This window comes from Spea bombifrons, chromosome 5, assembly GCF_027358695.1.
Source record: "Spea bombifrons isolate aSpeBom1 chromosome 5, aSpeBom1.2.pri, whole genome shotgun sequence".
Lineage (NCBI taxonomy): Eukaryota > Metazoa > Chordata > Amphibia > Anura > Pelobatidae > Spea > Spea bombifrons.
In genome coordinates this window covers 102,276,809-102,301,762 of record NC_071091.1, presented here as the reverse complement: position 1 = coordinate 102,301,762, position 24,954 = coordinate 102,276,809, and the positions used below count along the sequence as shown (strand labels likewise).

Here is a 24,954-nt window from a genome sequence, read left to right as displayed (position 1 = left end):
TCAATATCCTTCTGCAGCTGGGGCCTCCAGCACTGTACCCACTACTCTAGCTGAGGCATGACCTGTAAAGGGGCAGAAGCTCCTCCCTTTTCCTGCTCCTAGGAGATTCCTGACCGGGTCTCTAACAACCATGGTGGGTTTCACAGGGATCCAGCGTTATCCACAGAATAGGAGATAAGATGAAGAGCCCCCGATCGGTTAAATCACCCCCGGAACCCGACAGCCGCTTTGTGTTTCCCGTTGTCATTCTGACGGCTCCCAGGCTGCAGATTCGCTGAAGTCAGCGTGCGCCTCGGCCAATCAGCTGGGAGCAGGTGCTGCCGGAGCGATCCTCTGTCCCGGTTTTTAAGGATTGCTGTTTTGAGATGATTTGGCTCCGCTGATCGAAGTAAAACTCCCATCGCTGATGACAGGAGAATCCTTAGGCGATCAGATCGCGGCCATTACCGGGTGACGGATCACGTTCTCACCTCCGGCACCCCGTAACCCCCACAGCTGCCTTCTCAGAACATGGGGTGCAGTAAAAAAAGTGATTTTTATTTTTAATGTTTTCCTGACACTTTATAGAGACTTTGAGACTACGGCCCCAGACAAGAGAAAAGGCCCCCCAGTCACACATTCTATATAACGGATATAGTATATTTTCGAGGGCAGACGAACCGTACGAGATCTCGAGCTTCATGCGAATGAAAGACTTTATTTATCTCTTTTTGAGATGACTCCAGGAATTTTTTTTATCGCACAAAGAAGTCGGTCTAAGTACAGCTTCTATTTCGGCAGAAAGCTAAAGCGCACGGAACTGAAACGGTGCAGACCCATTAAAGTGAAGCGATGAAGCTAAAGCTACCCCAGCGCCGGAATATCTGCTACATACACGCGCTGCAGCCACCTTCATTCCGCGCGTCTGACGGGGTCCGGTTTGTGGCCTTTACAATAGTGAATGAGGTCACCGCTAACTAAATAACACAACAAGAAAACAGATTTGTTACGGAAATTCAATATTTAATAGCATTATACTTTATTCACCAGACACGTGCACATGCTACGAGGTCTGATCGGCAGGTCTGATGTGGATCTATGTCGGGCGCTCGCGTGGCCTCGTCACGTATTGCCACCACAGAGGGGGCAGGTCGCCCGGCTTACGAGCCGGCGGCAGGGCTTCATCTTTAGGACCCTGAGCGGGGGTTTCGCTGAGCAGCTGTTTCACCTGAACGACAAGAAATCGCGTCAGCCGCACACACACTTTATTAAAGCAGCCAGAAACATACCGGCGAGACCAGAAACCCAGCGCTGGCAGCAGGACGCTCAGTTCACATCATGGTAAATACCAACAAATACTATTGTGTGCCATCATTAAGCGCTCGTAATTTATACGTTCCCTTCGATTTAAACAGTCTCCCCAAGCCGCATTAGTCAGACGGTCCATCTAGGTGATTAAGACAAGGCCATTCTATTACTTGCCGTAAGGCAGGGTGTAGATGGGGCCAAAACACATATAGAAAGCAATATGGTATTCTGATGCTAATGATAAAAAATGACTGTAGATTAGGAACAGAGCCTACAACACACTCCACAGATCCAATTCCCAGAAAGAGTTAATTAACGTGATTTTATCTCGCAGGTAAGGAGTGCAGAATCTGGTGGCTGGAGTGTATTCACACGGCAGTGCGTGGGTTAAGTCACGCTATATATATATATATATATATATATATATATATATATATATATATATATATATATATATATATATATATATATATATATATATATATATATATATATATATATATATATATATATATATATATATATATATATATATATATATATATATATATATATATATATATAAATAAGATGAGTGTATTGCGACGGACGGATTCCCGCAGACACTGACCTCTCGCTCCCAGCTCTCCTCTCGAAGCTTCTTCCACTGCTCTCTCTTGGCGAAGTAGTCCGGGTACACGGCCTTCTCAGACGGATGCCATTGATCCAGAGACCACTCCGGGACCTACAGAGCCACGAGACGGGAAAATAAACGGCATGAACGTTCCACATAAAACCGCCGAGACGGACGGCGAGTGACGCTTAAGATATCCGTCACCGGACAGCTTACAGTAAAGGTTACAAACGGGCCACACTTTTTGGATGTTGCTGACTGAGCACAGGCTCCCCATGTAAACACAATTCCTGGGCTGATTGTGGCCCTCGGGGACTGGAGTTTTTTTTACCTCTAGTATTCCTATCATCACAAATATCTATAGGAGAGGCCCGAGTCTGAATCAGGTGCCGGGTTACGCTGTCAGCAGAACAGAAGATGAGACAAAACAAGGCATAGAAACGGCAGCCGCAGAGCCGGCACGGTGCCGACGGGCCGGCGGCTAACCTTGTAGCAGTCGTATCTCTCGTAGGACGTTCCTCCGGGGGAGTCGGGGAAGATGTAGGGCTGGGTGTGCTGAAGGGCCCAGAACTCCTCCTCGCCGGCCTTCAGCAGCTTGGTGGCTTTGGCCATGTCTCGCTCCTCCTTACTGTCATCAAAGCGCGCCCTCAGGAGACAGGCGTGATAGCGGTACTTCTCCCTGCGCAGACACAACGGTATCTTATATACATTATATATATATCTTCCATTATACCATAAACACAGGAACACACCCTAAAAACATACACATTCAGATTCCAGGGCGCTGCTGAAACGACCAACACGTACATGACACAGCGAGAGCTCAGTGCACACCCGGCCCCCGGAGACATTAATATCGGGGATCCCGGCACCCATACGGCCTCGCTGAGCTGCGGCTACACACCCAACCAGTTCCTCACAGACTGGCCTCTCTGCGGCCCCCGCGCAGCCTTCTGCCGCCACTCCTATAACACATCTATCACCAATACACACATTTTCTTCAACAATCCAACCATTTATTGCGTTTCCATGGCTACACAGACGCTACACAGTTACCTCATTCCTGTCATTTAAAGGAGCGCACCTGCTGATTGGACGCTTCCCTTTGTAGGCCTTATGTACACAGAATACCCCTAAATAACAGATGAAAAGGAATACCGCCGCAGCTCCCTCTACTTCTTACTACCCCAAAACCGACCGTCTATTCCTCTGGCGTCAGGAGAAAATCACGAACACGAGCGACGCTCTCATTAACAGCTCTTCCTTTTATTTTTAAATATAAACTAGGAAGTTTTACTTTACATAAAGGGTGGTAGATAAATGAACAGCCTCCCAGCAGAAGTGGTAGAGAGCAATACAGTGAGGGTATTTAAACATGCATATGAATCTAAGACAAACGACTGATTAAGGTCCGAGTCTTTACAGCGGGTATAATAGGGTGCCAGACGGCTGTTACTTGGATGAATTATAACATGATGAAGGTCTGCGCAGCGCTGAGCGCCCCATCCACCCCCTCAACAGAGTCTGTGTTGCATTAAGGAGTGCGCTGTGCCTTTAGGTCACAAAGCACCTGGATGACATCATACCCGTGTGCTCCGTGTCTGTGCGGCACGAAGATCTCCCCTGTAACCGGCCCATCGACACTGGGGGGCTGCATTCCAACAAGGTGATCTGCCCCCTCCCTGGAGCTTCCATGTAGTTATTAACCCCTTATAACCCGTGTGACGCTTCACACATTACATGAAAGCAGGGATGAGCCAAAGCGGTACTTGGGGGGGCCAGGGATTCCCAGGCCTGCGTGTGACCCGCTCATACTGGTTTATTTATAAATGAATTTGCGTGACTAGAATATAAATATCTTCTTTGCTGCTTCTATACAGATTATTGTGACGTCCCATTGCACAGTGCTACGGTATATGATGGCGCTATATTAAACAATAATAATAAAGACAGGGCTGTAGAACCCTGTGATAGCCTCACATCCAGCAAACATTCTAAGCTACTAGGAAAGAGGGACTGCCACTGCTGAAGAGAGACACCTGGGAGGTATGTTATTTACCTGTGTCTGCTATGTCATAGTCCGTATATACTGCTATATGTCAGGCGGACAGCATAGACGGCGTGCAGTCCGGACCGCGGCGCCCCACGGCTGTCACAGATCACCCCAAGCACCGGTATTATGCCTCCCACTTGCCCGTCAGATGCCCGTCCTCAGCCGGCCGGACTGTCATTGAGTGTCCTTTCCGCCGGGGGCACGCATCAGACGCTCAGTGCCGGGGGGTTGCGGGTCCCTGAGGACCCAAGGCTCCGGCCGGTCGGTTCCGGTACCTACCTGAAGACACACCACGACTCCAGGTGCCGCAGGGACTTCTTGTAAAGCCGCAGCACCTTCTGCTGGTGGGTGAGATAGGCGGCCGCCATCTTGCCTCCCCTCCGTCACTGCAACAGCCGCGGGGGCGCGCACGTACACAGGCGATGTGACGTCAGAGGCTGATACATTTAAAGAACAAATTCAGTTACTAACGAAATATCATGACGTGCGGATAATGTAATATCTGTGGGGCTTCAGGCACTTTATTCTAATATGATGACTTTAACCAATATTCCGGTTACGCGATTTAGTAATAGATAGTTGGAGGGTTCATTTTATCCCAACAGCTGTCACGGATTCTTTTAATGTCATATTTTGTGCCTGCTGGGTGTAGCAATATGGCGGCTTTGCGCTCTGTGGCGTGTACTAGCGCAGCGGGGAATGACAGTTGTACCAATATAGCGGCCTTCCGTGGCGGGTGTACCAGGATGGCGCGCGCCACTGACAGCGTGCGCGGTGGGTTCTGGGATATTGAAGATCTGCTGCAGGAGTGCAGGGCGGTAATACGGCGAATTTAACATGTCAGCCTTCAAATTCATAGGTGAGAATAGCAAGCGGCCCTGGCATGTGCTTCGAAACACGTCGGGATAACGGTTATGCTGATTGTAGCTCTGACAGGACACAGCTGGCTGCTGATATCCATGTCCAGAATGGGCAGTTCTCCTCACATCAGCATATATAATATTTTATTTATATATAATTAGTGCAGCGGTATCCTGGCCCACTCAGCCTCCCCAACGAATAATGCATATTAAAGTACTTTGTTAGTTAATATCTATTCTCCAACCGGTTAAAAAGTAAAAAAAAAAGAGCTGACCTTTAAGAGAAGCTGCAGCTTCAGATCCCCTGTTTTTGCACCAGTGATACCCTGTTGCAGGAAAGTGTTCCCGCTGAAATCAATGGATGCATGCATTTTCAAGGGGGGGCAACGACGATTATTTATAGGCACCGGTCATGCCATCCTATGTGTTAAATCGCCCGTAATTCTAAAATAAAAATTAGTCTAATTCATGATTTTGGCCAGGAGCAATTAAGTGTTGTGGCACAAAAACAGGCACCGCTAGGCTGTTGCCATAGGAACAGATGAAAGTGTTATTTTTAAACTGAAAAGCTTGCGATTGATGAAACCTTCCCGCGACAGAATGAATTACAGATCTGCAGTTATTTGCTTAGCGTGTCGGACAGGGCAGATCAGGATTTGTCTAAGTGGAACAGCACCTCGAGCCGATCACTCCTGCTAGCTGCGCCCTCGCCGTCCTCCTGTCCAGCCTGACTATGCCGTCGGTTTACTGCACGCTGCGTCTGTACAGCGCTGCCGAGTATGTCAGCGCCAAATGCACACATTTTGTTTAAAGCGCGCTTGGAAATTCTTCCCGTTAGAATCTTATGCTTTCCGTGTTTTTTCCATTTGCAGACGTTGGCATCAACCTTACGGATGCGATGTTTAGAGGCGTATACAGGGGCACCAAAAAACACCAAGGTGAGTGGGGTTAACGGGGGTATACGTTGTATAGGGTCAGTTATCTATAGGCTATTATATTATAATAATTATTATTATTATTTTATATTTAAATAGATCCAACAAAGAAAAGTTTATGGCTTGTTTATACCACTTAATCACATCAAAGCAATGACCGGAATCATTTCCGTCATAGCAAAAAAACCTGAAATGAAAGAGTTATTGACAGTGCAATCATTTACATACATAAAATGGATTATTAGTGATTTTTTCCATTATTTTTTTTTTTTAATATTTTTATATTATTATTTTTTTTAATTATTATTTACTAAATGAAACAATAAATAGCAACTGGTCCCACTAAGTATTTTTGGGCCTGTGTTAGATATTATTTATTTTATTATTTAGTAAATAAAACAATAAATAGTAACTGGACCCAGTAAGTTTTTTTTTTTTGCCTGTGAAAAATATTATTTATTTAATTATTATTATTCAGTAAATAAACCAATAAATAGTAACTGGTCCCAGTAAGAGATGTTTTTTTGCGTGTGTAAAATGTTGTTTCAGTGCGTATATTTGGTGCAAGCAAAATTAATCGTCTGTCCTTAACGTCAGAACAACCCTTGGTAGAGACCGTGTTTCGGGTGCAGTCCCAGAACCAAAGGGTAGGAAAACACTACGGGCAACAAAGTAGTACGACGGCTTCAATGCCAAAAGGCAGCAAACAAATCGCAGAGTCCAGGGGATGGACTAAGGGTCAGGGTCACAGGCAATGCAAGCAGATTCCAGGAAACAAGCCGAGGACAGTTATCCAGAGTCAAGGAGACGGAACACGGGGACCAGAACATGAGGTTTAAATACTGAGGCTGGTGAGAGGGAGGCGTCATCCCTGATACTCCCATGAATCCCTTATAGACATCCCGTATGTTTTTGTGCAAGATTTTTCTGGGGATATCGGCTAACTTGTAATAAAAAAAAAAATGTTAGCGAAATGGTGAGAGTTACCTTTATTTACTAATTCATACTATACCATTGAAAGTGAGTCAGGTAGGTACAACCAACACCCTAAATGTGTGAATATAGTGTAAATCTAGAGCGCTGCAACTTGCATATTCATTTTATTTATAGGGATGCACCGAAATGAAAATTCTGGACCGAAACCGAAAATTCAGGATGCACATGGCCGAAATCCCCCAACTTTAAAAAAACAAAACAGTATTTGCCATGCTGCTTTGTTTTTGCCCCTTGTGTATTGGCCCCAGCCAGCACTATGTGTATTTATGCCCCAGCCTGCCCCTCGCTTTTGTATTAATTTATGTAATGGCCCCAGCTACCTGGCCCCCTTGTGTATTGATTCTGCCAGCACAAAATGCTTCCCTGCAGGATGGGGTCATCACATCACTTACAGCGTCCCTGTGCCATGCTCCCTCCCATTCCACATCCATGCTATCACACATATATTCATTCATTTTCTCATTCACAAACATTCATTCAATCATTCATTCCCTCATTCACGGATATTCAGTTCACTCATTCACGGATACTTGTTCATACACCCTCCCCCAGCCCCAAACCTGAACTGCAGATCTCTCACTCTCAGACTTCCACAGGTTCCGCCGCTTCACTCTGCGTTGCTCTGACTCACTGCTTTTCTTGCGTCACCCAGGGGAAGCAGGAACGGAGCAAATTCACGTGACTCCGCTGGGTTCCTGCTTCCCCTAAGTGGAACAAGAGAAGGTACGCAGCAGGGCCCCTGCGGACAGGGTTGCTGCGGGCTTTTGCCGTTTTTTTTATTTCAGCATTTTGTCGATAATGCCTTTTTCGGCCAGTATGTTTCAGTCACCGGTATATTGGTGCGTCCCTATATAAGTGGCAACAGGTAACGGGATGTCTTAATTTCACAGACGACTTTTTAGATATCATCGAACGTGCCATCAAGACCGGAGTGCAGAAGGTAAGAAGAATTTATCATTACGTCTTCCCTTCGTGGCAATTTATACAGACAGTCACTCTCTTCTACCGTGTATTCGCTAGCCTAGGGTGTGCAGGTGGGCGATGCTCTCTAACTCCAGTATGCATTATGGGGGGGCGAGTTTCTCAAACAAGAAAGTGGTGAGTTAGGCGTTACGGATCGTTCCCGTGGGGAGGTTTCAATTCGGCACGTTTTCATGTCAAAACTCTGACTCTTTAATCAAGTAAACTTTTGCTTCATATGTAACTTTTGTCGAGAACACTTGTCACGTAACGTAAAATCAGGCATGTAAAACGGTTTCTTAAAAGTTTGTCGCCTTATTAAAACGTTGAAGAAAGAATGAAAATGCCAGATCAGCAAGATTTGACATTAATTTGCGTAACATACACGTGAACAGAACATATTAATATGATAACGATATGTTTCCCCTTTTTAGTTTATGATCACCGGGGGTAATCTGCAGGAGAGCGAGGAAGCCCTGCGGTTGGCACAGTCAAACGGTGTGAATGAATCCACTTTATTCTAAAACAAACAATAGCCGGATGTGGTGATCATGCGCGGTGCTGGGTACTGTCCAAATTTCACATTGTGTTCCTGTTCGCAAGGAGGTATTTTGTAAAAACCAGAAGAAGACATGGTGGGGGACCGTATTCTTTCCCGTATGGTGGGGGACCATATTCTTTCCCGTATGGTGGGGGACCATATTCTTTCCCGTATGGTGGGGGACCGTATTCTTTCCCGTATGGTGGGGGACCGTATTCTGTCCCGTATGGTGGGGGACCATATTCTTTCCCGCATGGTGGGGGACCGTATTCTGTCCCGTATGGTGGGGGACCATATTCTTTCCCGTATGGTGGGGGACCGTATTCTGTCCCGTATGGTGGGGGACCATATTGTTTCCCGTATGGTGGGGGACCATATTGTTTCCCGTATGGTGGGGGACCATATTCTTTCCCGTATGGTGGGGGACCGCATTCTTTCCCGTATGGTGGGGGACCGTATTCTTTCCCGTATGGTGGGGGACCGCATTCTTTCTCGTATTGCATCATAATTTAACGTATTCAGTCCTCCAGTCAGCACTGATATAGACCTCTTGCTCAGGGCACGGTGTGATCCCGTTGAGCTGTGGGTAACTGGCAAGCCGCAGTTACGATGGACAAACATATTAATGAAGGGGGTTGGGTGGGGGGTTGCTTGGGGTTGGAGTGGTTAAAAATGGAAAAATTGTGTAGATTATGCGTTTCCACAAATACGATCCAACTTTTTGTTTTTATTTCCCAAGAAGGTGAGTGACTTCTAACCGTGTCGTGTTCACAGATCGCTTTTATTGCACCGTGGGCTGCCATCCGACCAGATGCGGGGAGTTCGACAAGGGAGACCCGGACCGGTACTTATCAGAGCTGCAGAGTCTGCTAAAGAATAACAAAGGAAAAGCCATAGCTGTTGGGGAATGTGGATTAGGTACGTGGTCTCTGGGCTATTGTATTCAGCATGCGGACACCCCTAGGTCGTACAAAGCACAGCAGCCGTCACGTGCACCCATCCGCCCTGCATTCCCTGGCCATTCCCTCCTCTGCGGAGGTCTGTGATGACGTGGATGTGCCATTTCACACGCTACACCCATGTGATCGCACCCCATTTACACAACATATCACCGCGCTCATTACAAATCTTTAACCTCTCCCACCTAAAGGCGGCTCTACAATATATGTGTGAGGGCTGAACACGGGATATTGTAGTTATTTTTCTAAATATAACATTATTTAACAACTGCCACCGCGTAAGATTTAGCAGGCTACGGTCCAGTTATAGTTATTCATTTTCACGCAAATTTTGTATTCTTTTTCTCTTTATCTACAGATTTTGACAGACTGGAATTCTGTCAAAAAGAAACTCAGCTGAAGTAAGGAACTTTGCGATATTTTTTTCCCCCATATATACACGGAGTATAGATACAGATCCGCCTGCCCGTTTAAAAAATATTAGAAAAATGACCCGTTACGTTCAGCCGGCTAAGATTATGGGGCCTAACAGACCAACTATGGACAAGTGATATATTAATACGAAAATGCTGAGCTCTGGGGAGGGGGGGTCCTCCGTACCGGGGGTCTTTCCACCTTCATTGCATGCGAATGCCGTGGAGTCCAGCGCCATTGGAATTCCTTGGCCATCAATGAGCCCATGGAGGGAAAGTTATCTTGGGTATGGATCAATATATTGTGTTTTTTCTCCCGTTTTAATAAAGGTATTTCGAGAAGCAATTTGATCTGGCGGAACAGACTAGGTTGCCGATGTTTCTGCACTGCAGGAACTCGCACAAGGAGTTTTTAGGTACGTTGGTTGTAACTACTGGACAAGAAATTGTCACAAACGCTATTAATAAAGTGAGAATATCCGGTATCAAGCATTCTAATTGGGGGGAAAAAAGACAAAACCATTGAGATCTTCCAACATGTAATTTGATGACATTTTCGGCAATATCATATAGGGGTCCAGTTCATACCATATCAGGTGATAGAACTCTTGGACTTATAGGTTTTAAATCATTTTAACATTTAAAACATCTCTATAGAGTGTTATAAGGCAATACAATGCGTTCCCAACTTTGGCTTAATTTAGCCATTTTTTTTCCAGAAATAATGCAACGGAATAGACACCGGTGTGTTGGGGGAGTGGTGAGTACAATTAATACCTATGTTTATTTATACCGTTTCTATGATAGATATATAATATATAATCATTTTCTGTTTGATAGCGTTCCCAGTTGTATTTTTTGGGGGGGAACAGCATTTTTTTAATTTATTATTTATGCCCCTTTTAAAGGGCACACGCCCAGATTTAAGTCACTGCCCCACTGGGTTGTGGGTATTATGGGCTCGGATCTCCATTGACTGGCCCCGGGAGCTGTAAAATAGGGCTGCAACAACTAATCGATAAAATTGACAATGAAAATCGTTGCTAACGAATTTCATTATGGACTAGTTGAATCGATTTTTTATTTTTTATTTTTTATTTTTATTTTATTTTTTTATTTTTTTTTATTGATTATAACACGAGGGTTTCTTCAGAGCAAATGCTCTGAAAAATACCCCTCGTTTTATAATCCGTTTCATTCAGTGTGACTCACAGCAGTTGCTACTTACAGTCCCTCCCTGCAGTCGCTCTGATTGGCCCCGCCCATTTCCTTATAGCATCCCCACTGCTCAGCAACTCATCTAACTGCGAGTATAAAATTAATATTTGGGCAGCGGAAAGTTAGGGGAGGTGGGGGTTAATTTAGGGGCAGTTATGGTCAATAGAGTCTTTAGGGTTAAATTAGGAGGAGTTTTGGTTATTGGGGTCTTTAGGGTTAATTTAGGGGCAGTTATGGTTAATGGGGTGTTTAGGGTTAATTTAGGGGCAGTTATGGTTGATGGGGTGTTTAGGGTTAATTTAGGGGCAATTAGCCATTTGGCTTGTTCCACCAGGAATGTCTACCTGGTTGCAGATCTTTGTATCATCTGCAAAAAGACATAACAGACATAACGTTCGTTGGGAACGCCTGCACCAGTTTTCGTTTGATTTGAGCCCGAGAAATCTAAAAGGAACCAATCACACAAAGGAATGGGAGACATTAAATGATTTATTCATAACTATGATGTTTGTCTCAACCTACAACCAAGAGGAGGTTCAGATGTTGTGAGGTGTTGAAGATGATGTAACGTTTTTCCTAACCAGAATTATTCTTCTCACGAACTACAACCTAGATGATGTTCAGTTGTGTTCAGGTGTTGAAGGTGATGTTAGGTTTAACGCCGTTCCCTGAGGTCCGGTGCGAGCAGGCGTGTCAAGTCCTGGTGCATTTGTGGCTTCCTCAGATGTTTTGGGGGAAGTCAGACGTTTAAGTAAGGTTTCTAAGAACCTGAGCTCTGAAGGCTTAAGTCTAGGGGAAGTTGGAGTATTACCCGTCCCTCGACTGATGTTCCGGTCGGCTGGTGGTGGTGAGAGGTGGGGTTTTTGCAAGACCTCCACTTTGTTCTTCAGGCTCATGATGACTTGATCGGCCCTTTGTAACTCCTCATGGCTGGTATTAAGCTCATTGAGGATGTCACTGAGAGCCGTCTGGGTGGCACTGAACTCCTTGCGAAATTCAGCGTCAGCCTTCTGAGCCTTGTCCTTGCACAAGCGTAATTCCTTTTGCAACTCATCCACCTTCTGCATCAGCCCCTTCTCTACGCTCTCCATGGCTGTCATCTTCTTTCTTAACACCTCTGCTTCATCCTTGGCAGCTTTGGCCTCTGACTGCTGCTTGCCTAATGCACGAAGTTCGTCCATAGCAGCTTTGGCCAGCATTTGCTGCATGCGAAATGCACTTTCTTGTTTGTCCAGAGCAGCTTTGGCCTCCGACTGCTGCTTGCGAAATGCACTAATTTGCTCGTCCATAGCAGCTTTGGCCAGCATTTGGTGCGTGCGAAATGCACTCCGTTCTTCTTCAATGCTGACTTTGGCTTCCAACTGCTGCTTGCAAAATTCAGCCTGTAGCTTTGCCATGGAAACGTTGGCATCCAACTGCTGATTGTGGAATTCAGTCCGTTGTTTCTCCATGGCAGCTTCGGTCTTCACTTGCTGCTGCTCACAGCTGCGCAGTTGTTCCTGGAGGCCTGAGCATTTTGTGTCCATATCCCTGAGCTGCCTTTGTAATGCTAATATTTCTTGGTCCTTCCTCATGTCCGTGTTGCTCAGCTCCAGCGCCAGCTCCATCCATTCTTCCTTCTCCATCCTGGTTGAGCGAAGTTGGGCACTCAGGCCGTTCACCTGCTCCATCAGCTGTCTAGCATCAGGGATGGCATTCTCTCCTCTGGTGTCAAAATACAGCCTTTGAATTAGCTGTCGACCGTAGACCACTTGGGTCCGGCATGTTGGACATGGTTTTGTCCTGGCAGCGCCAAACCACTGCGTTATGCACCTATGGTGGAATGTGTGCCCGCAGTGAGTCGCTGTCACGTGGCTCGAATTGTCGAAAAAATCCAGACAGATACTACAGCTTCCCTGAATCGGCATGGCTGCTGTTCAGAGTCACTTCACACTGTCAAAGAAAATGTGTGCGCGCAGCCCTTTTATGCCTGCTGCGAGTGTTCTAATGTTTGTGATGTCATAGAGCAAACGGTCTATGTCACACGGCTTACAATGTGACCAATCAGATTTTGTTATTGGCAAGTGTTGTCTTGCTTGTGAGGTCATAGAGTAACCATTCTATGTCCCACGACTTGTGAAAACTCTGAATTGCTTATCTAAATGCTTCCTATTTATTTTTATTGAATATGATTGGTGATCATGTAGGTTCAAAGAACAATTACACCTCTTTCATTACACAAACTTAATTCCTTTTTTATTCCACCCATTGTACAGCGCTACTGAATATGATGGTGCTATATAAAACAATAAATAATAATAATAATATTCTCCTTCTCTTGTGTCAGCAGCTGCAGTGAATGGAGAGCTCTTTAAAGGTTTAAACACAAAGCATTGACCCCCTTCTACTACTGAATTGTTTACAGAATTATCTTTTTTTGTTATTCGCTACAAAGTGTTTCCAGAAGCTTTTAGGTCTTTTTCAGATACTCGGTAATGATAAAGGGTTAATACACTGAGTGAATTTACACATGCTTTGGTTGAGCACATGGCTCCTGAATCTAAGACGAGACGTAGAATTTGACGGCAGATAGGTACGGCTGTCTGCCTAATAATTCTGCTGTAAAGGCTAGGGCTGCATCGATAATGAAAACCGTTGCCAACGAATTTCATTATCGATTAGTTGAGTCGATTTTTATCGATTATAAAATGAGGGGTTTTTTCAGAACAAATGCGCAATGGCCGTTCCTCAGCACTTCGTCCCACGTCTTAAAAGGGGTTGGACGAGGCACAGCCGTTGGGCGGCGCGGTGCATGCACACATCCCCTTTATTTTCATGAACGGCCTCCACCCGCTGTCCCCACCAGACACCAGGCAGTCAGAAGCAGTGGTTAGTCGGGGGGGAGCAGGCTCGGACTGGCCATCGGGCACACCGGGCATTTGCCCGGTGGGCCGGGCCACGGCAGGGCCGCATTGACTTTAGGGGCTGATGGAGCTGCAGCTCCAGGCCCCTAACCTACCTACGGCCGCAGTAACGCAGGGCATAAGGGGCACCTGCCCCTTAAGCCCGCCGCAACTGCGACCGGGTCCGCCACTTTAAGGGGCCGGGAAGTCCCCACCAAGGCCGGCCTTACGGGTCTGCGGCCGCACAGGGTTTAGATTAAAACATCGGGGGTTTTTTTAACTTTATTTAACATCCTCCATGGAGGATGTTAAATAAAGTTGAAAAAAAAAACCCCGATGTTTTAATTTAAACCCTGTGCGGCCACAGACCCCTAAGGCCGGCCCTAGTGGGGGCTTCCCGGCCTCTTAGAGCAGGGCGCCACACTCCAGGGGGCGCGACGGGGGGCGGTCCGCGACGGGGGGCGGTCCACACCGGGTGCCGCTCATCAGGGGCTGCCAACTTGCGGCACCCGGCACTCCTCCAGAGACGGACAGTAATGTCCGCCGCTGGAGGAGCAGGCTCGCAAGGGAGCGGTATCGGAGGTCTTTAACAGACCTCCGGTTCCCTTGAGTGATTTTAAGCCGGGTTCAACCCGGCTTAAAATCACTCAAGGGAGCCGGAGGTCTGTTAAAGACCTCCGATACCGGTCCCTTGTGATCTGCGCGACAACAGCTGTTGTGCGCCGGGGTTTGCTGTCAGATCCCGACGCACAACACTGAAGCCGCGCCCACCGACCCGGTGACCCGGAAGAAGACAGAGAAGACAGAAGAACTGAAGAAGAGGAGCGAAGAGGAGGAAAAGGAGCTGTAAGGAGAAAAGAGGAAAGGTAGGAAAACATTCAGTGAGAGTGGATTGGTGTATATATGTGTGGATTGGTGTATATATGTGTGGATTGGTGTATATATGCGTGGATTGGTGTATATATGTGAGGATTGGTATATATGTGTGGATTGGTGTATATATGTGTGGTTTGGTATATATGTGTGGATTGGTATATATGTGTGGATTAGTATATATGTGTGGATTAGTATATATGTGTGGATTAGTATATATGTGTGGATTAGTATATATGTGTGGATTGGTATATATGTGTGGATTAGTATATATGTGTGGATTAGTATATATGTGTGGATTGGTATATATGTGTGGATTGGTATATGTGTGTGGATTGGTATATGTGTGTGGATTGGTATGCGTGTGGGTTGGTATATGTGTGGATTGGTATAGATGTCGATTGGTTTGCGTGTGGATTGGTATGCGTGTGGATTGGTATGCGTGTGGATTGGTAAGTGTGTGAGAGTGATGGGTGTTATGCTGTACCATTTCCAATGTCTTTTTCATGATCTAATTATGCTCTAAAAGTACATCATAACTCCCATCACTCTATACTGTTCCATACAGTGGCAGAGCTGGGAGGCAGAGGCCTTGCACCCCCACCACAGGACTCCTGAAAGGTAAGTGAACTTCAAAGAGGGAGAGGGTAGATAGTTAGGAGGGGGTAGTTGCGGCGGGCTTAAGGGGCTCTGCGTTAATGCGGCCATATAGGACCAGTCAGTCCAGTCCTGACTGGACCTATTTTAAGGTGGGGGCCTGGAGCTGCAGCTCCATCAGCCCCTAAGTCAATCCTGCCCTGGCAGGCGCGGTCGCTGTTGCTGCTTGCTCCGGCAACAAGGTAAGTAGGGTAAGTAGGGTGAGGGAGGGGGGTGCAGTGAGAAGGGGCAGAGGGGGGTTAGATAGTGAGAAAGGGGGAGAGGGGATAGATAGAGGCGGTACATATTGAGAAGTGGGGAAGGGGGTTACATAGTGAAAAGGGGGAACATAGTGAGAAGGGGCAGATAAGATGAAGAGAGGGGCTAGTGTGAATGCGTATGAGAATGAATGAATAAATGTGTGGATGAATTGTGTGAATGCGTATGACAATGAATTCATGTGAGGATGAATTGCTTGAATGATTTGTGAGACTGCATTAATGAATGTGTTAATGATTTGTGTGAATGATTTAATGCAAAGATGGTACGGGTGGGCTTTAACAATAAATAAATAAATAAATATGGGCTGCTCAGGCTTAAATGCCCGGGCCTATTTTTTGTCCCAGTCCGGGCCTGGGGGGGAGTGTTATATGGGGGCATAAGGCTTTTCATTCCATAAGGGGGTTAAAAGGCATATCATGGGGCAGAGTGGCATATAGGGGGTATAAGGCATATCATGGAGGCAGAGTGGCATAACTGGGGGGGCAGGTTGGCAAATAAAAGGAAATAAAAACAAAAAAACTAAAATGTCTCAATCATAGCTTTTATTAAATATGAAAATATAGTTTGCATGAATTAATGAAGAAATAAAAGTTTCTTACAAGAATATCGTGAAGAATAATGTGATCGCTGTTTTGTTTCGCTGAATAAAATGGAACTCTTTCATCTAAAATGTTCGCAGTAGTAAATGTTTTGATCCCATTCTGTGTAATGTATTTCATTTATTAGGGCCTTTTAACACTTTTGCTTTTTGGCATTTTAATAAAATAATGTGATAAAAATAATGTTTTATAGTTATTTGTACGGCAAATAGTGTGACTCGGGTATATATAAGGGGTGCGTGTGGGTACAAGAGCTCGACCGTGAGATAAACTATACGGGGCTGCTCTCCAAATGTTTCCGGCCCTGTCTGCAGCTGCGAACCGCCGGCCGCGGTCATTCAGTAAGTGGGTGGGGTGTAAGTGGGTGTGGAAAAGGGGAGGGGCTTGTGGGGCTGGAGCCACGGGGCAGCAAAATTATGTTTTGCTTAGGGTGGCAAAAATCCCTTCCCCAATACAGAGGTCCTGATTTGTTGGGGGCTGCGTTATTGGATATTCTCACAGAAAATCGCTGCTGAAGGGCTTCAGAATATCCGTTCTTTTTAGCGTTTGATGCAGTTACATGGATGCGATTTTCTTGCTTAGCTTTGGCTGTATATATATATATATATATATATAATATGACGTTTTGCATTACTCGTTTAGGTTCATTCTTTCGACGGCACGAAGGAAGATGCGAAGGCTATAATAGATCTGGATCTTTACATTGGCATTAATGGCTGGTAAGTTTATTTGCCCCTTTAATGATTCAGATTATCTTTTTCCAAACCTTTGTACGGGGGTCCAGTGACCGTCACGGGTGCAGAATAACGCCAAGGGGCCTGACAATAGTGTTTATAAATGGAACGTAGCCAGTTAAAGTAGATAAGTGGAGCAGCTTCCCAGGAGAAGTGATAGAAGTTAACACAGTAAAGGAATTGGTATATGACTCCTGATCTGAGGATTGATTAAGATCTTTACAGCAGGAAAAATTGGCGACCTAGAAGGACCGAATGGTTCTGATGTGCTGTCCACGTCCTATGTTTCTGTGTAAGAATGAGGATCAGGAGACCTGCTGCTCCCAATATCTGCCCCTCGGGTTTCCGTCTCATGTATTTTATTTTTCATGTTTTTAGTTCATTGAAGACAGACTCCAACCTAGAGGTTCTGAAATCTATTCCTGCGGAGAGGCTGATGATTGAAACAGGTAATCAAACGAAACAAGGGCCCACTCTGCGTGAATCCCAAAGAAACCTTCAGGCCGGTTTAATGTGTTGGAACGTAATATGATTGCACAGCGTATGCTAGCTATTGGTATTCTCTTCCGCTGTGCCCAATGATTACAAGTATCTGACCCTTTCTATGTGCAGATGCCCCCTGGTGCGGGGTGAAGAATACCCACGCGGGTTCAAAATACGTCAAAACTACTTTCCCCACAAAAAAGAAATGGGAATCCGGCCATTGTCTGAAGGACAGGAACGAGCCCTGCCATATAATGTAAGTATTGAGAAATATATGACTGGTTTGCATTAGCTTGACACCCCCCACCCATTTTATGTGTATCGTTCCCTGTTATCTCTGAGTATCTGAATGGTTATTCCTCCCCACTAAGTTGTCAAGGTGTCCCTGTGTAGGTTTTGACATTTTGATTTGTTGTATTACTTATTATTAAAGTTCTTAGGGTGTTAACTATCGTAAGGCTGTGCGATTCTTCCTTTTTACATTTATTTTCGGTGCATCCAGCTTGGCCCCTGAGGGCCACAAACTTTTCTACAGTGGATCAAATATAAGCAGCTTTAGATTGGAAATACCGTTTGTGGCATTATAAAGAAACCTAGCGGTTGTCATCGTCGTCAGTTATCAGTTCAATAACGATCAGCCGATCTCTCACCGCCTCGTTTCTGCATACAGACAAAGCCTGTTGTTGTCTTTCGTGTTACAGACAAGTGCTGGAGATCATGGCCGCGGTCAGAGAAGAGGACCCGGCGGAGCTGTCACGCACCCTCTACAACAACACGCTGAAAGTGTTCTTCCCAGACGATTAGAAACGCGTACTTATGGAATCAATAGTAATATTATTAAAAGAACAAGTTTATTATGTCTCTGGATACCGTGTCTTGGGCTGTAACAATAACTGCTAAATCCCATGAAAAAGCCAATCCATTTCACATAAAGAGTGTATAAAGAGCAACAGTATAAGTGATGCAATCACCATAGTAACCAATAACCATATTTTAGCACTTTGACCAAAACCAGCTTTTGTTACATCATGTTTTGAAAGCTGTATTAGACGGAAAAGCCTTATTATTAGCCATTCCGTCTGTTCTCCAGCAGCCTCTTTATAAATCACTAACTTCGATCATGTATTTCTCACTCTAAACTGTAGCGTTTACACTACGCTTGTTATGGCATTTGTACAGCGTATAATATGATGGCGCTATACTAAACAAGTAACTTGAATAGGTGGGTTAAGTGTTCTGTAATCCTCAGTACTCACGATAGGTGAAGCACCTGATGTAGCCTCAAGGCCATAAAGCACAGCCCAATGTTTAGTAAAGATGTAACGTATCCCACGCAGTAAGGCGCTGACGTCCCCCAGCTTTCCCTGGTGTGGCATTTCTAGTTTGGCATATCGGTGCCTACCTTTGTGTCACATGACATTTAAATGTTCCTGGCAAAAATTATTAATGGTGCAAAGTGTGACATGATTAAAGTGTCGTTTCTGGCAGGGGTTTGTTATGCAACAGTAGTGGGAATTGTGTTTCGGTGGAACAGCAGCTTTACTGTTTGCGCGCATGATTTTAGAAGCTTTGGGCCTGTCCGCAGCAGGATCTGGAATGGGCAGTTATCACATAAAAGGTAAGCAAAGGGTTTAGGGATAATTTTATCCCTGCTTCTCTGAGACTAAAAGGAGCACCGAAAAGATTTACACGCGTGTGGCAGGCGTGGGCCTGTATATAACCAGCACCTGTACCAAACGCACCGCATCGCTGCCGCTCTGACGTCACGGGCTACAACTACAAGCGGTTCTTTCCTAAATCAGACTCACATTTGGGTAGTCATACTTTAATTAAAAATATACATATATCTTATTCCCCAAGTAGCGAGCACATGCATCATTCCCTCTCAATCACCTTAATATCGTAAATGACAGAACAGCCATGTTTCTAGCAACATTCTGGATATATATATTATACACACACACACACTAAAATGTAATACTTTTCATCCCCATGAAGCTTCTACTCCCTCTGGTGTATAGTGGCAGCGTATGGGAGCGTGGAGGGGAACCCGGTACTTCTCAGTTGTCTTATTCTTACTCAACCTTTACTGTAAATGCCAGAGTTCCATGGATTGAAAGCCTAAATAAACAATTTTTATTATTATTTATAATAGGTGACAGAAACGCGGGGCTTAACTTTGCTCACCATGAGTCGGGAAATAAGTGAGAAGTCAATAAGGTCCTGAGTTTTTATAAACATACTTACGTCAGACAGATGGCCTTTGAGGTAAAAAGAGACGAAGGATATTTATATTGTTACGGTAAAGCTGCATTAAAATTCGCTTCCTAAAACATAGTATAATTTAAATATAACACTGATGTGATGGTTATGGACGGTCCCGCACTGAACACACAGGCGGATCAGGAGCTTCTGAAGAGCGTAAAGCGTCAATGTTTTACATTAAAATCAAGCGTGAAAGCCTTAATTCTGGCACAGCCAGTACAGAGCCACCCTGCGCAGGTCTTCAGAGCTCATCTGCATTACCCCCGGCCCAGGAGACAAAGCATTGTGCACAACTACATCGGTTCTTAAGAACAATTGATGCAAAATCAACTTTTTATTCCATGTACAAGAATGTACACATTTAATCAGGTCACAAAAGAGACCGAGAGATATTTACAGGAGCACTTAACAGAAACGATTCATTTCAACCTTGCTTAAAGATTCAACGAAAGTTGTGCTTTCATAGTAACACGGGGAAGAGCATCGTCTGATCTCGGGCCCATGTTAAACACCCCGATGATTTAAACACACGAGAGCAAAACAAAAAAAATAAATAATCATCTTTAATCGCCCGTAGAGTCTGTATCGTTGACGGAGTCTTCCTCTTCGGCGGTGGAGCTGTGCCGGCACCCCGTCCATTCCTCTTCGTCACAGTCCGAGCTATCATCTGCCGCGAGGTCATCCTCCGGCTCACGTTCCGCACCTCCATTGATCGGCGCGGGCTCCTCGTCCGGTGCCACAAACCCGTTATTGTTGGAGAAGGAAGCGTTCTCCTTCTGGTCATCTTCAATGTATACTTTTTGATGGCACATGGGACACGTGTCTTGGATGTAAAGCCATTTCCGAAGGCAAAGGGCGTGGAAGTAATGCCGACATGGCGTGACGCGGGCAGCAGTTTGGAACTCTTGATAGCAGATGGCACAAACATCATCTATTTCACCCGATTCGGATACTTTTACTTCTGGGAGAGAATTGATTTTTTTCACAGCTGTCCTCCGGTTGATGAAAGTCTTCCACCCGTTCTTTGCTTGCAGGTAAATGTTGAAATAAGCGTGTAAACACATCATACAAGCCCGGATTTTGCTCCCCGACTCAAACATCATCGTATAGGCCCCGTTCCCAAACATAATTACCCCAAAGGTAAACTCGATGACGTTGCCGGTCGATCGGACGTGGTAGACGTAATCATCCAGTTTCTCCCACAACACGCTGTAGTAGCCGTCGATCATAAACAGCGCGTACACCGTGAGGGAGACAATGACTTTCAAACAAAGCTCTACGCAGAAGGCCGTCACGGCAAATAGCCACGTGTTTAGTGCATAGTAACTCCACAGGACACACGTGAGGAAAACCGAAAGGCCGAAGAGACAGAAAGACACAAACAATACTGGGAAATGTCTGCGAAAAGACGACACGTGAGAGGCACTGAGTGACATCAACACCGGATCGGTCATTCCATGGATGAAATGTAAAATTGCAGTGAGCAAAAGGCACATGTTCCGACAAAGCCGCACAAGTCTTTCCTCTGGCTTCAAGCCGCTCAGACCTGTTTGTAGAGCCAAGATGAAAAAGAGAACGGGCGCTACAAACCCAAGACGTTTGTCCTCTTCTTCTGTAGAGCCTATGAAGGAGAGGATTCCCAGTCCCAAGTAGTGCGCTATGGAGGAGATCACCGCGCTCATCCCCAGAACGGTTAGCGTTGAATCGCAGCCGCTGATAATGAGGCTGCAGAAAAGGTCCCACAAGTCATGCCAGGGTATGAAGGAAGAGGTCTCTGCCGTATCGCCGTCCGATGCCTTCACCATATACACTAAAAACACGGCCTGGAAGGCAAGCCTGGTCAGCCAGAAGACTCTGAGGACATCAGGGAAGTGGATCTTTTTCCACGCATCTTCGATCATGAGCTGCAGCCCATAAATTCTATACATTTGCTTTAAAAGGAGGACGGTGTATCGGGTGGAGTAGTAGAACCATTTGAAACGGAGGGAGAGGCATACTGTAATGTAGAGTGCAAGAAGAAAGCCCGATATAAAAACCAAGATCTGCTGCACGTGGAACGGAAGCTCGATGATGAAACCAGCGACGGGGATTAATAGATCCAGTACTATTAGCTGAGAGTAGAGAGACTGGACCTCAAACAACGTAACAAATCCAATCCCGAAAGTAAGTTGCAAAACGATAAGCGTCATCCACACCGACGGCCCGCTGGAGGGAAGGAGCTCCATGCCAAACGCCGCCGAGTGATAGGCACTTTTGAAGTTCATGTGCAAAGTGGCATAATAATTCACCAACACTGAAGATGCTGCCAGCACGAGGGCCACGCCGATCATATAAAACTTGAAGAGAGCTCTTCGAGATAATACCAACACGATGGCAGAGGCCAAAACACCTATAAAAGATTAAAAAAAAAGGTGTTAGAAACATTCTCCAGAATTACATAACATTACGGTCAAAGCAGGAAGAATTATTATAATCGGCTACGTTTACACACACATGTACCTCAGTACACGGCACCCTCAGCGCATGCACGCATGGGGTTTTAATCTAAAATAATTACGCTGGTTGACAGCCTGCCCTTTCCTGCGGCGGGTGCGGTGAAGAGGCTGAGGAACCTGCATTCCGTGACCCCGCTGGGCGCCCCCGCAGGAACGTGTAGGGTGGCAGGTCTCTACAAGCCGAGCGTGGTGGGGATAGTGTGCGTGTGTGTATATGAGTGTATACTGTAGTGCCGGTCAGTCTGTGAGGGTGTGTAAGTGTACAGTGTCACGGTATGTTTACTTTATCAGTGTATGTGTTTTATATGCATTGTGAATAATAGGTAAACACATAAGCTTAAGTCGTTATGGTGTAAAACACCCCTTGTCATGAAGAGGTTAACCGCGGTAACCATACAAACTGGTGCAGCACTGAGTATTTTATGTTGTATTGCCCCAAGAACCATCCTTTAATTACAGACCAGCGGGTCATATATGAAAATAAAAACATGGGGAAGAAAACAATTGGCTCCTAATTTCGTCTACAAGATCCAAAACAAAATTTGTATAACCCTGAAATAATAGAATCTACTTATGCTAAAAGCCGTGACGGCTCAAAGCAGGGTTTGGAAAACGTACATACAAGAGCGACCCCCCCCACCCCCCAGAGAGCGACCCCCAGGGCTGGCTTTAGTTAGGCTCTTGTTTAAGGGAGCTGGGCTACCGCATTGTTAGCAGTACTTCTGGTTTGGGCTCGGTAATTCTTCTACGCGACTATCATCTCCTTCCCACAGCAAGGTCACCACGCAGCCAAACAATCCGGAAGTATCAGGAATCGGAGCGCTCTTCAGACTGAATTCCTGTCGGGTGACAGACGGCACCTGGACGACGTTCATCAGCAGTTACGAGTTTATTGCTCAATAAGACTGACGGCTGGCAGCGGGATATGAGGTACGTGCCAGAGGGCGTGAAGAATATACGAGCCATGGGCTACCCCGACCGCACAACACATCCACAGCACCCCTACGGCTTTACGACTGAATAAAGGGGATCTTTTATCCAACAAAAGGCAATAAGTGGCTTTTATTCTAAAAAAAATATTTTAAATGTTATTTCTCGGCTTGATTTCCACATTTTAAGTGGCCCCGTCACTTGTAATGGTTTGGGTTATTTTGTAGCTATTCTGTAGGAGGGCTGCACATTAGCCCCTCGGCTACACTATACGATATAAAGGGCCAATCCAGCGAGCTTCTGCACCAGGAAGAACTTGGCCAGCCCTGTACAATGCATAGTTTTAAATCAGCATTTTTCAGTTTCCTTGCCCGTTGCTCAGCCCTTTACGCTGGAGAAACTCTTTATAATGGAGAAACAGAGCTACACAGGAATATTTGCACAAAACCCCATCTTTAATATGTTTGCTTAGCAGTTTCCTCGACAGCCCCTCTTTCAACCCAAAATCCTACGGCCACTAACACCGAGCTGGGGGTCTCTCTTGCCTTTCCCAGCCACGTCTATTCACTAACACCGAGCTGGGGGTCTCTCCTGCCTATCCCAGCCATGTCTATTCACCAACACCGAGCTGGGGTCTCTCCTGCCTATCCCAGCCATGTCTATTCACCAACACCGAGCTGGGGTCTCTCCTGCCTATCCCAGCCACGTCTATTCACTAACAGTGAGCAGCTACAGCCCTCTCTGCGAATTCCAACGCCCATAGTAAAGTACGTTAGCCGGGGGTAGGGGCGGCACCAACTGCCCCGGAACATGGCTTCCTTACCCAGTAGCTTGAGGGCGAGATGGAGGAGGAAGGTGAAGCAGCCGGACGAATCATCCTGAGTCGAGTTAAGGATGGCGTCAATGATAAAGACAGAGGGGACCCGCAGTGACACATCCAGCACGGCCCGCACTCGCTGGCCGACTGGCACCCGAGGGGCCGCCATGGGCTCTCGGGCCGCAGCCTCCTCCCAGTTCCAGGAGGCCGCGGAGTCCCTCCCACGGGGACTACTTGCCGCCGCTGTCCTGTAGCCCCTTCACTAAGTCCATGCTGCCAGCACCTGCTGCGCGGTTGCCAAGTAGAGAGCTTCTGCGTCACAATGCGGCGGTTGCGTGCGGCGACGTACCCGTCATGTTAGCGACGGCCTAGCACGCAAGAGTGCGCATGCCCGAAGCATTTGACGTTTTGTGTTTTTTTAAACCAAACTTTATTAATGAGTGAAACCAAAGACAAAATGGGAATATACAAAAACGAAAATATGAGCTGAGTATTGCTTGATGTGTTAATCACAGAGCGCCAGCAGATTCCGTAGCGTTGTCACAATAGGTGCGAGTTAAGGTGAACAATAAAGCTGAGATTATCGAAATTGCAATAACAAACATTAAGAGAGAAGGCCCTGCTCCTGACAGCTTACAGTAACCGTGTAGATATATGCAGCGGTGTACTGTGGCCTAGAGTGACAGCCCCTCTCCCTCTTGGGCGACCAGGTTCCCTGTAGCACCACTGATCAGTGGGCCGTTAACACCCCCGATGCGGGTGGGCAACACACTTTTTAATGTGGAAGTGGGTGGCGAGTGGGGTGTGCCGGCGGAGTGGGGCGTGCCAGCGGAGTGGGCGTGCCGGCGGAGAGTCAGTATATGATGTCACTTTCCTTGCGAGACGCGGGTAGGAGGTCGCATGCATTCGTTGGAGGGGAAGTGGGCGAGGAGTGGCCTCTCCCACGACCCGGAGTTTCTCCAAAGTGACCTGGAGACCCAGAGAAGCCTCGCCTCACTCGGAGCCTCCGGGCAAAAACCCAACGAGTCCCCAGGTATAGATACAAATGGGGCTGTTTAGTGCGATGTCAGCCGGAATGCCCCCGGCGTCAGTGGAGCCCAGAAGTACCAGGTATAGATATATG

The 24,954-nt window shown here is 46.2% G+C and overlaps 3 protein-coding genes across 3 annotated transcripts; 1 reads left to right on the top strand and 2 right to left on the bottom strand.

The window, feature by feature from the left end:
• Window positions 1-981: 981 nt before the first annotated feature.
• On the bottom strand, window positions 982-4,387 carry NDUFB9 (NADH:ubiquinone oxidoreductase subunit B9). Its single transcript, XM_053466451.1, has 4 exons — window positions 4,233-4,387; window positions 2,387-2,579; window positions 1,898-2,011; window positions 982-1,207 (listed from the first exon to the last, which is right to left on the bottom strand). The coding sequence occupies exons 1-4, from the start codon at window positions 4,319-4,321 to the stop codon at window positions 1,076-1,078; spliced, it is 528 nt and encodes a 175-aa protein (XP_053322426.1). The 5' UTR covers window positions 4,322-4,387; the 3' UTR covers window positions 982-1,075.
• Window positions 4,388-4,687: 300 nt separating this feature from the next.
• TATDN1 (TatD DNase domain containing 1) lies at window positions 4,688-18,274 on the top strand. The gene is made up of 12 exons (XM_053466447.1): window positions 4,688-4,812; window positions 5,686-5,751; window positions 7,635-7,684; window positions 8,139-8,202; window positions 9,020-9,163; window positions 9,563-9,605; window positions 9,948-10,033; window positions 10,337-10,377; window positions 16,750-16,826; window positions 17,220-17,290; window positions 17,454-17,580; window positions 18,026-18,274. The coding sequence occupies exons 1-12, from the start codon at window positions 4,791-4,793 to the stop codon at window positions 18,126-18,128; spliced, it is 894 nt and encodes a 297-aa protein (XP_053322422.1). The 5' UTR covers window positions 4,688-4,790; the 3' UTR covers window positions 18,129-18,274.
• A 1,646-nt stretch (window positions 18,275-19,920) lies between these two features.
• On the bottom strand, window positions 19,921-24,054 carry RNF139 (ring finger protein 139). Its single transcript, XM_053466442.1, has 2 exons — window positions 23,838-24,054; window positions 19,921-21,978 (listed from the first exon to the last, which is right to left on the bottom strand). Exons 1-2 carry the CDS (start codon window positions 23,998-24,000, stop codon window positions 20,153-20,155), a joined length of 1,989 nt encoding a protein of 662 aa, XP_053322417.1. The 5' UTR covers window positions 24,001-24,054; the 3' UTR covers window positions 19,921-20,152.
• Between the last annotated feature and the right edge of the window lie 900 nt (window positions 24,055-24,954).